Genomic DNA, 11435 nt, shown 5'->3' with positions numbered 1-11435 from the left:
TTGCAGACATTTGGGCACATGCACCAGCATGATACTCTTTCCTTTCTCCTCCCAATCACCCTCGGTGCTTCCCTGTTCTCTTTCCCCAGGCAAACGTGCTCATCATTGTCCCATTTGAAAATCATAGCTCTTTCCTTAGGCAGGCTGTTTAAAAACATGTTGGCTTTAGCTTAAGAGCAAGTATGACTCTTGCTTTTGGGGTTTGTTTTTGCAGAAACATTTGCTTTCAGAAGTGTAGTTTTTTCATCCACTAGCATTTTCAGTTCAATCTTGTATTAAAATCTGTAGAGTAAATCTAAAATAACAGAATGAGAGGGTGTAGGTAAGGAGTAGGTGCAGTGACAGCTGATGTACCTGTTCCTAACTTTGTAGGTTGCAGCATGCAGAAAAGGCAAAGCAGGCTGCAGAAGAAAGATGCAACAAGATGAAGCAAGAGCTCGCCGGCCGGCTCGACACTTGTCGACAGCAGATGTCCCAGCTGGATAGCAAATGGTATTTCATCTCATCAAGTGGTTTTTTGCCTTCCCTTCTGCCATTCTTCTAAGAATTGCTTTCTACTCCTTTTGTGCTAAGGTCTAAAGAAGGGTAGGTTTTAATTATATGGGGTTCAGCAAGTATTGGCAGCAGTATGTGAGAATGTGGAAAGTGCAGCACTTCTGTATAGAGAGCAGTTAGTGTGAGGATTTTTAAATGCTTTTTCCATCATTTTTTTTCAAAGCTTTTTTTTTTTTTTTTAATGCTGTGACCTAAGAAACTAATACAGTTTTTTATGTCTGTTGCCATAACATCCCTGTTCTTTCCTTTCCCAGAACACCACTCTAGCTTTTGCCCTCTTTTGGACAAGGTTTCTTCTTCTGATACTAGTGCTCTCCTTAAGTGCTATAGGATATATTTCTGCTACAGGGTTTCTTAGGGTGAATTATTTTTGAACAGCTCAACTCTGGAAAAGGAGTTAAAATCTGAAAAGGAACAGAGACAAACTTTGCAAAGAGAACTGCACCAAGAAAAGGATGCTGCCACTCTGCTTAAAACAGAATTGCAACAAATGGAAGGACTGAAAAAGGTACACTCAGTGCAAACGTGCCCAGTGTTCAGGATTGAAGCTGGCTTAGACCCAGTGCAGCGTTTGTGTCTGTAGTGGGGTATTTCTTCTGGACCTCTCTCCTCTGGGTGGTTTCAAAAGCTTGGCTGACATAACACAAGTCTGCATGTGAAATGCCTATACAGGCTCAGGCAATGAGAACAGCTCAGCTAGAGGTGGCTGAGGGGGTTTCTCTCTGCCCTGCCTTAGCTGTGCTGTGTCTGAGCCATCCCTCAGTCAGCAGCTGAAGCTGAGGTGGGATAGCTGGGGACAGCAGCTCAACAGCTGTCCCATGGTGAGATACCCCTGCTTAGGTAGGAAATGGCAAGTTCAGAGCTTTTAGTGACAGTGTGAGATCTTTCAACTGTATGTAATAAGAAAAGAACACGTTTTCGAGCATTCAAAAGAACTGAATGCATTTTACTTTTAAAGCATGAATATTCTTGTTAACCTAAAGAGAATTTGCTCCTGTGTGTGGAGCAGTTTAGATTTTGAAGGCACAGGACTGCTGCACTCTAGCTGAGCTCAAGGATGTTTAAAGCCTGAAAATCCTCCTCTATTCCTGTTAAGTAATGTTAAGTGATCGTTTTGCTTGTGCTGTGCAAGAATTCCTGGGCAGTTCACCCATGTAATTCTAAAAGTCAAGCCTTAGAAATAGGTAGCTTCATAAAAGAGCTTGTTCTTGTGAGCTTGGGTAGTTTGGATAGACTGACAGATCTACATTACAAATCAAACGTAGCACACAAAAAAACCCTCAATGTTATGCTTAATTTTGTAGGAACTGAGAAAACTGCAAGATGAGAAGCAGCAGTTAGAGAAAGTCTGTGAGGAGCAGGAGCAAGCTCTTCAAGAAATGGGACTTCATCTCAGCCAGTAAGTTTTAGGAACTGAACTAGGAGTGGAGAATGTAACATCAAACTAATACAAATAATTTTAAAATACATCCAGTTATAAAAATCAATAAACATGAGAAGTTTAGGAGAAAGTTACTATATATGGGAAACTAAGCATCCATAAAATAAAAGTGAGGAAAGATCCTTGCATAAGTAAGATGGCTCAGATAGGAAACAATTCAGTAAGTGCTTAGTTCTTACAGTGGAATTGTGCTTCTCCGACATTCTTCTGAATGTACTGAAAAGGGGACAAAGCTTCCTGGTGAGACTGAGTGGTTCAGAGCTGTGACAAGAATTAGTTTAGATTCAATGGCTGGACAGTGGAATGGCAGCTAAAATTTAACACAACTGAATGCAAAGTCATGCAGAGGGAATTTTATTTTTTTTCCAGATCAAAGTTGAAGATGGAAGATATTAAAGAAGTAAATAAAGCACTGAAGGTACTCTGCATCTCATGGGTGTTCTGACTAAACATGCATTTCATTTAACACCTTCAAATCTCACCACAGTTATCCTACTTTAAAAGATGGCTTTTGAAAAGTACCAACAGTGCTGGTAAGCTGCCTTGGAATTTTATTTCAGAAATTTACTTGTATGTACAATGAGGTTTTCACTATCATTTTCTAGGGCCATACCTGGCTGAAGGATGATGAAGCAACGCACTGCAAGCAATGTGAAAAGGAATTCTCCATCTCAAGAAGGAAGGTAATGTTGTTCAGTGTTGTTTTTTTTTTCCTCTAGTCATGGAAAACAAACGTTGTGCTGTTGCCTACTTTGCTAGGGAAGGTTGACACCAGTTCAGATTCCACATCTTGTTGGCATGATAACTACATAGAGAAGGAAGTTGGTATTTCCCATCCTCAAAATAATGTTGTTCTGCTTGGACCCTTTCCTTGGTAGGGACCTGCTCTGGGCTGTGTTCTCTCGTGCTGTGCTTCACCTCCCTTCCCTGTAGAACCGTGTGTGATGAGGGCTGGGTGCTGACAGCCAGGGTGCCTTTCCTTGCCAGGGAACTGCTGCCAGGGCCTGTGGTTTGGGGCAGCTCAGCCTGCCTGGGGGCCTGGCAGATCAGGCACCAGATCACCCCAGTGAAGAGCTGGGCCTGGGTGCTGGGCCTGCTTCCATGTGGACTGGTGGTCTGATCCTGGTGATCCAGGCCGGCTGTGCCAGAGCTGCGGAACAGCAGCAGGGCGGCTCCAGGGGCCGGGCCTGGAGAGGAGCCAGGCTGTGCAGGGCTCGGTCTGCGCAGGAGGAACCGCTGCTGGGAGGGCTGGGCCTCTTGCGAAGTGCAGGATGATGTCAGCACACTTCCAAAAGCTTTTATAAGATCAAATTTACTCCTTGTGATGCTGTTTTTAGGCAGCTGTGCTTATTCTAATTCTCTGCTTGTAGCATCACTGCAGAAACTGTGGGGACATCTTCTGCAACTCGTGTTCCAGCAACGAGCTGGCACTGCCATCCTACCCGAAGCCCGTCCGTGTTTGCGACACTTGCCACACTTTGCTCCTTCAGCGGTGCTCCTCTAATTCCTCCTAGGGCTTTTGTCACCTTGACTGGACCACTTTAACATTGGGAAAGTAGCCATTATTTTTTAAATTCCAAGTTCCAGGCATCTTCTGTGCAGCAGTGTCTGGTCTCTGATATTTGCCACTGTAAAATAGAGCTGTGTATAGTAATTTGTAGGGATTATGCAAGCTGATGTTTCTCTAACTGGAATAATTAATAAAATTAACTGTAATCTCCTCTGAAGTTATGTTTGAAACTAAAATCCAAATCCACTTTTATGATTTTTATAGATATTTGTATTAAAATTTGTATATGGCATTTCTACATTTCTTTGATCTCTCTAGCCTTCCCTGTCTGCACATTCACTTCAGTTCCTCTCTGTTGTCACTGTAGGTGCTCCTGTGTGTTTCACTGGCTTGTGTACAGTTTTTTATTTGCTCTAAGTACGGAGAAGAAAAGTCACTTTATGAATTGTCTATAGGAAGAGCTTTATGAGGAGTGACAATGAATGTGCCTTCAGTTCACTGCTGAGTCAAAAACTACACCTTGTACTTGTTCTGAAAGTCGCTGTGACCACAGTACAGTAGTTACACAATAAAGCCTTTTGCAAAAACTGATGAGACTGGAGTTCTGATGATTAACAGCTCCCAGTCATGGATCCCAGACCAGTGTTCTTGTACAGCCCTGCATGTCAACAGCCAGAGAAACTGACCAACACACTCTCACAGGATTCTCCCAGAAAGTGCCAATGTGCTGCAGAGAACTGCTTCCTTACTTCCCCAAGAGAAAAGTGGGAAGTGACTCCAGCTTGCTGTCAGCCCTTAGGCTGTCACTCAGATTAGCTGCCTTAATCAGCAAGGCAATGCTGCCCATCTCTTAGCAAATTACTTTTCTCAAGCCCAAGGCCACCTTAGAGGCTGAAGCAGTACAGTTCCAGAAGTGTTAAGGGATCACCAGCTCTGCTGACTCAAGGCAGTGAGGTGTCACATCACCCCGTGATGACCCCCAGATGAAGGCACTGCAGTGAGCACTTGGTTGTGCACAGGCAATTTCAAAGGCTTCATTCAAAGAGCACAAAACCCCAGCGAGATCCCTGTGCCAACAGCCCTGCAGGAAGCTCAGCAGGGGCAGGAGTTTGTCCCCAGCCCTGGTGTGTGACTGCAGCCACCACCCAGCTAATGAAGCAGTTTCTAATACCACACAAAGCACTCAGGCTTTAACCCTTTCTAGCACCACTGCTGCAAAATGCAGTGGTTTCCTTCACTGGAAAAAGTGAAACCCTTAGGGCAGAATGGTTTACTAGAAAGGGCAAATAAATCCTGTATGCCAAATATATGGAAGCTGATTCCACATTATTTCAGGGCAATAGCTCCCAGTGCTCTGAAGTTTTAACTAAGATGCTTATAAAACCACATCTTTAAACATGGTGTTTGACAAGGTGAATTTATTGACACATGGTTGCACTAAGCTGCAACATCCATCACTGCAGCACTGGCTCCAAAGAGCTGCCCACAAGGAAGTACAGAATTACCCCCTCAGACCCCCTTGGCCAGATAACTCTGGTCAGCCTTGTGGCACTCAACACACCCTCAGCACTCCACAGATGCTCGTTTTCTTCACTAACCCCCTCCCCCCCTCAGCTGAGAAATAATTGTCACTTTAACATTATACAAGTGAGAATGCTTGTTAGGAGCAGTCACAATGCCCAGGGCAGATACACATTAGAGTACTACAATCAGTGACACTTCTGCTCGTGTAGCTACACCACAGAAGTTGAAGGTCAAGAAGGAATGAGTTCCAGTTTTTAAAAGGAAGATTTATTTAACAAGGTTCACTTAGCGCAATACACCTAAAAAGGAAATCACAATACAATGAAAGATTAAATCAAGGCCTCAGAATTTTATACGAACACCAAGACCAAAATCCTAAAGTAGCCGTATTGCGTCTCAACACGTTTCCCCCATTAACTTAAAAAAAAAAGCTTTAACGTGCCTTACAGGATATTAAAAGAAAGAAACTAGAACTAACATGCCAAATGTTCACTTTGATTTTTCAGACACAGCTCCTATATTGTTTCTTTACAAAAAAGCATCTCTTTCAACATGTATTCAAAACAGTGTTGGATGTAATATGGTATAAGAGCAACATTTAACGTAATTCAAACAGCTTTAACCTAAATACGCTTACTGCTTAAATACACTCCTACAACAAAACTAACTTGAGAAACGCTCAAAATTGTTTAACAGTTACAGTCTTTACTCAACTTGGTTATTACATCCTAGATGAATGTTCATTTCTGTATGTTCAAAAATACTGAACCTGAAAGGTTTTAAAATAACAATCCTGAATTCACTTACAGTAAAGCATAAATCACAAGCTTGTATTGCAAAACTGTTAAACTTAAGTTTTTTGTTTTGTGTTTTTTTTGTTTGTGTTTTTTTTTGTTTGTTTGTTTTTTAAAAAAAGATTTGACCAAAAGTCAGCGATTGGTTACATTCCCCAGCCACCACTCATGTTGGACATGTTGGACATGCCTCCCATGCCGTTCACTCCCATGGAGGCGCGGTTCCCGCTGCTGTAGTAACTGCTGTTCATGGCGCCCTGGCTCCCGGGGTCTGAGGGGGAAAACCGACAGCGGGTTCACAGCTGGCTCAGGCCGACTCGTAGCAGCATTCCCCCAACGCCTGTCCTTGCTGGGCCACCGCGTAAACACCATCTACTGTGCCCAATACTGCAAAGTGTCAGTTTACAGCGCCGTACCCAAAAAGAAGTTCAGTGATTGTTCAATGAAAGAGCCAGCTCTGTCTTGTCCACCCCCTCTGAAGGCAGCGTCACTGCTCAGTGGAGGCAGAGCACCCTGCCTCCCACACACCTTCCCCCAGTTTTGTACTCAGGTATGTAAACTAGGTTTGTCTCCAGCTTCCCTACTGACAAGGCAGATTGAGGCAAGTTTGGAGACTGGAATTTCCTCCCCCTTTCCAAATAATTTCCCACATTTCCTCCCCGCCACCCAATTCCAAGTTCCCACTTTCAATCTACTCCCCTTCGATTCTCCATTAGATTTAAAATTTACAACAGTCAAGCCTTTCAACTTTCAGGGCTTGTGCTGCCCATCTGTACCACAGCCCTCCACCAGCAGCACACAGCACCTCAGGGCATACTAAGCCAGCTGCCCTTGGCCCATCTAGAAACCAGTGAAGAAATGCTCTTACCATATCCACTCATGCTGCTTTGACCACCATATCCTCCTCCATAACCCCCACTCAACTGCTGGTTAGCTGGACCACCATAACTGGATTGGCTTCCTTTTAAGTTAAGGATAAAAATGTTAAGAATTTGCCTGTCGAAAGTCCACTTGTTATCAACCAACCCAACCCTCACCTGACCAACAGCCCCTGTACCCTAGCACTAGCTGTCTCTCACCTAGGCAACTGACCTCCCAAATATACCAGGTAACAAGCTCAAAGTGATCAGGTTTTAAAGACTTTCCTATAATCAAGCAGCAACAAGAACTGTCATAATTACAGCAAGTGCTTTAGAATGAGAAGGTTCACTTTTGCAGTTTCTAGGGACTACTCAGTGGGATCAATCTGCCATTTTATGTAATACATACCTCAGGAGACTTAAACTCGGCTTTAAGTAACCTCACACGGGACTGCTGCCCATGGCAGTACCCAGCCCTTCACCCACTCATCAACTGGAGTTACTGGTTTGCAGACAGTTCTGACAAAACTAAAGGCTGTTCCAAGACTGGTTGTACATCACAGCAGTAGTACACAAGACCTCTCTATTTAAGTTTACTAACTACTGGTCTTCACCTTACCCCTTCTCTATACTCCCACAACAACCTTAAAAAGTACCACAGCATTAATCTTCAAACATTTTGTAATCAAAATACCATCAAAGCACCAGTGTATCTATACACACACATACCCCCACCCCACCACCCTCGAGAAAAAAAAAAACCAAAACAACAACCACCACCTTAATCTCCAAGAAACCAGGCAAGCCAGGTATCAAGAAGGGTATCTGCTTTACATATACAACCATGGCAGTCATTTAGACAGGTTGCAAACACACATTTTAGATATTCCAAGAATTTTGCCCTTTGCTAGAGCAATTCAGACAGTTTATCCAAATTCCAACCAGATTCTCCCCCACCACCAAGATCAGGCTTGCATGGCAGGGACAGATACATCCTCCAACACCAGACTATGTTCTGGTCTTCAAAAGAAAAAAAAAAAAAAGGGGGAGAGGGAAGGGGAATAGAAGGATGGGCATCTCCCACTTCACCCCCAAACAATCACACTCCCAAGGAGCCCCTCTCCCCACCACACACACCACATTCAGCACCACAGCTTATTCAACCTATTAATTGTTTGAATGTATTCCCAAAAGGTTTATATACCTGCCAATGTGCTAGTGTTCCAATCTTGGACTACCCCTTCCGATTCCTTGACTGTGTGATTAAGACAGAATGTTGAATTTCAGTTTTTATGCCAGGCATAGAATAAGCAGGAGCTGTATAAAATTAGCCAGCTTCGTTAAGTAGCAAGTGCTTGCTTAGAAGTGCAGTAGACTGTTTACACATACCCATTGCTCCCATCATTTGACTGCCATAGGCACCACCAGTTCCTCCTGCTGTAGAATTCAAGAAGAGTTCTACGTATCTGTGTTCTGGAAGAAGAAAATTTTGCCATGAGAGCATTTCACACCAGACCCACGCAGTTTGCCTCACTGCAAGCAAGGCTGCAATAAAACTTTGGGCACCCCAGATCCAGCAGACCTGCTGTGCTTTTCCTAAAGCCACAAATTCCAAAAGTCATACTTACGCATATTTGCTTTGTCTTTGGACATGGCAGCCACTGCATCCTCATGGGTAGCAAATTCAACGTCTGCCTCTCCAGTTACTCTGCCATCTGCTCCAATTTCGATGTGTACTCTTACAGGGTTCAGAGGTGAGAAGAACTACATGCAAGAGAGTCACACGGATTAAAATGCACTGATGCAGCAGCTCAGCTCTGCAGCAAGCTGTTTCCTCTAAAGGAACACTCGTTAACTGCTGTGCAGCCAACAGGTCCAACAGCCACCACAGCCTCCCAAAGCCATGCACTTGAGGGAAGGGCAGATTTGGAACTCACGTTATAGATGTCGTTCTCCGTAGCTCTGTAAGGCAGACCTCTCATGTGGACACAGTGGCCAGTTGTGCTCTGGAAGGTGGACGTCCCGTCGCCGTATCTGTGGTCCGACATTCCTGCAGAGAAAAGAGTCCATTCTAGGTCTTTCAGATGTATTTTAGTTTCTTTTGAGACATGTCGAAAGGGCAGTTACAATTCCTATTAGAGCAATCTTACCTCTTCCAAATCTATCAGAACCAAAACCATAGCCATCACTATACCCATTGTAGTCATCATAACCTCCATAACCTATAAATAGATTGGACAACATGTTCATTTCAACCACAAAAAGATCCAAGTACACATGAACACACTGCAGACAACTAGTATGAGACAGCTCAACTTCTCTTCTAAAAGAAATAAAGCCAAGGACACATACAAACCAGTAGTTAAAAACCAGAGCAAACACTACCCAGATCCAAGTGTTGCTGCTTCTCAGATGAGCAGCTCTCTCTTGGACTCCACACACTTACCTCCTCCGTAAGCTCCACGCCTCATTCTCTCCAAGCTACTTCCTCTACCAAGACTGTTATATCCCCGCGTAAGACCGGGTCTGTCGTAAGGACCAGGTCTCTGCATTGCCAGCAGCTTGCGTGGAGGGTCGTAGTGAGTGCGCACTTCTGCTCTGCTACTCTTGAAGATCTCAATGTACCTAGAAGGGTTTCCACAGAAAGAAGTCAGTCTTTAACTCCTTACGCAAACACCTCACAACTTGACATTAAAACAAGCCATTCAGTCATAGCCTCGAAACTGGCAGCGTACTTTAAGCCAGGTTTCTTTACATTATGTAGGCAATGACATACTACTATGTTACTTTCAAATCAGTATATTTTCAAGAAATTACAATTACTGAAGGGTTTCCATGCTCCTCATACTTAACAGTATCCCAACCTTAAGGGTGGGGGAGCAATGTTGATTCCCTACCCACCTCCCCCCCAATTTAAAATGTTAGTCAAAAAAATGTAGGAGGGACTGACCGTCCACTCAACTCAGCACTGTTTTGCTCGTGTGGCAATGTCAACAGAGGGTTAAAAACCTGATCTCCACCAAGATTTTAACCCATCAGGATGCTATAAAAAGCTCTGCATGTACTAGTGAACCCAGCCTACGCTTGAGTGATTCAGCATAGGCAAGAAGTGCATGCTTCAATGAAAAATAGTCACAAGTAAAATAGAATAAAAACCCTTTGTGACAATTTCTTGAAAGCTATGCTTATTACATTGAAGATTAATACAGTAAGAAAATTTGTTACATTTCAACTTATAAAACAAGTTTAGAAAGTATCACATTTTCTTATGGTAATAAGAATACTGTGCATGTCTGTAGAGCTAAAGGCGTAATCGGTGCTATTTGAAAAGTTAAAGCCATAGTCTCTCAACTTTGTTGCTTTCAAGCTATCCATTTTGCACTCCTCCAGCATCACCAAGTTTCCAAAGCACTTGTCAAGCCTATACCAATTTTATCTTTCATTTTAGTAGATCCAAACAGTCTGTGCCATACGCACAGAAGCAGAATCTTTACTTGTCAGAGACCAAAACACTATTCCTATTCAGACATTAACACTTGCAGAAGAGAGAATATGGATTTAATTGTTTACCATAAGAAAAGTGACATAGCCAACCAACCATCCATCCCCACCTGTGCCCTATTCTTTCCTTGTGTTTCTTTAGAGCCTTTTCAGCTATTTCCTGTGAAGCAAACTGCACGAAGGCCTCCCCCGTACTCCTCCCCTGGAAGTCCACCGGCAATGTTATCCCATTTGGCACGATTTCCAACCCTTCAACCCAAGGACAAATAACCCCAGTAGGGGGGCAATATTAACATCACAAGCCCAGTCATGAGTTTTTCTTAAAAGCTTTAAATACACCAGAATTTTTAACACTTTTAAGTGAATGGTATGTTGATTCTAGAACACCAGAAGAAAAAGCATGTCAACAGAAAGATCCACGATCACATACCATTCAGTTAATGTTCTTAACCCACCCTGCAGAGCACAGAAATGTTCTGAGTGTCATGGACAACTCCTCAGACAAAGCATCTAATACAGGGTGCATTAAGAAGTCCACATATTACAAACCTCTTCAATTCTGTGAAAGCATTTAAGATGAGCTTTTAAAGAGAATTTCAATTTGAACACAGCAAGTTAAACAGCTTTTTATGTAAAAAGTATGTTTACTAAAAGCCAACTCAGGTAAAACATTTAGATATCAAGTTTCAGCATCAATTTTTTTTTAATCTTTAGGAGTGCTTAAGTAAGAAAAAATCATGAGGGTAATTTCAGAAGTATTAGTTTCTGAACAGAAGAGGCACATTCTGTATATTAAGCACATAAACAGTTTTTCAAGCCTGAATCACTCTTAAGAAAGCACCACGTAAGAAAAAAGTTAAAAATGCACATGCTTAAGAACTGCTCTTGTTCACAACATATTACTGATCCAGAAATCAAGAAACAAGTTTTGAAGCTGTAAAACTGGAAGTATTTCTACTGTACTTAAAAGTAAAACAGTAAGCTCAATGGTATCTTGTTATAGCAAAACATTCCAGCTAATTTTACACTCACAGTTAAAAATCTACTACTTTGAAAATACTACCAAGTGAAATCCTAAATAAATCAACAGATTTCATTCTTAGTCATTTTTAGCAGTATTCCAGTTCCTAAAATATACAACAGCTGCAAAAAAGGGAGAATGAGTCAATAAAAAACATTATCTCTTCATCCACAAAAACTTCAAGCTAAACAACATCAAGCAGTTGGGTTTTCTTTTCCCCTCTAGGAAG

At 42.6% G+C, this 11435-nt stretch overlaps 2 protein-coding genes across 2 annotated transcripts in view; one reads left to right on the top strand and one right to left on the bottom strand.

The window, feature by feature from the left end:
• The window catches only part of RUFY1 (RUN and FYVE domain containing 1), a 17811-nt gene extending 14187 nt beyond the window's left edge, over positions 1 to 3624 (top strand). The window contains exons 14-19 of the mRNA XM_009995151.1: positions 373 to 492; positions 934 to 1063; positions 1860 to 1954; positions 2366 to 2414; positions 2602 to 2679; positions 3367 to 3624. Of these exons, the coding sequence (XP_009993453.1) occupies positions 373 to 492; positions 934 to 1063; positions 1860 to 1954; positions 2366 to 2414; positions 2602 to 2679; positions 3367 to 3510 (616 nt within the window). The 3' untranslated portion in view covers positions 3511 to 3624. The remainder of the gene's footprint in view (positions 1 to 372; positions 493 to 933; positions 1064 to 1859; positions 1955 to 2365; positions 2415 to 2601; positions 2680 to 3366) is intronic.
• A 1651-nt stretch (positions 3625 to 5275) lies between these two features.
• The window catches only part of HNRNPH1 (heterogeneous nuclear ribonucleoprotein H1 (H)), an 8939-nt gene continuing 2779 nt past the window's right edge, over positions 5276 to 11435 (bottom strand). Inside the window, exons 5-14 of the mRNA XM_009995140.1 lie at positions 10296 to 10434; positions 9131 to 9309; positions 8835 to 8906; positions 8622 to 8734; positions 8313 to 8448; positions 8074 to 8157; positions 7889 to 7939; positions 6693 to 6785; positions 5949 to 6095; positions 5276 to 5896 (exon numbers count right to left, since the gene is read on the bottom strand). Of these exons, the coding sequence (XP_009993442.1) occupies positions 5971 to 6095; positions 6693 to 6785; positions 7889 to 7939; positions 8074 to 8157; positions 8313 to 8448; positions 8622 to 8734; positions 8835 to 8906; positions 9131 to 9309; positions 10296 to 10434 (992 nt within the window). The 3' untranslated portion in view covers positions 5276 to 5896; positions 5949 to 5970. The remainder of the gene's footprint in view (positions 5897 to 5948; positions 6096 to 6692; positions 6786 to 7888; positions 7940 to 8073; positions 8158 to 8312; positions 8449 to 8621; positions 8735 to 8834; positions 8907 to 9130; positions 9310 to 10295; positions 10435 to 11435) is intronic.

The sequence above is a fragment of the Chaetura pelagica genome, unplaced genomic scaffold (assembly GCF_000747805.2).
Source record: "Chaetura pelagica isolate M959 unplaced genomic scaffold, ChaPel_1.0 scaffold420, whole genome shotgun sequence".
NCBI classification, from domain to species: Eukaryota; Metazoa; Chordata; class Aves; order Apodiformes; family Apodidae; genus Chaetura; species Chaetura pelagica.
The sequence above is the reverse complement of the archived record's forward strand: the minus strand, read 5'-3'. Positions and strand labels throughout refer to the sequence as shown.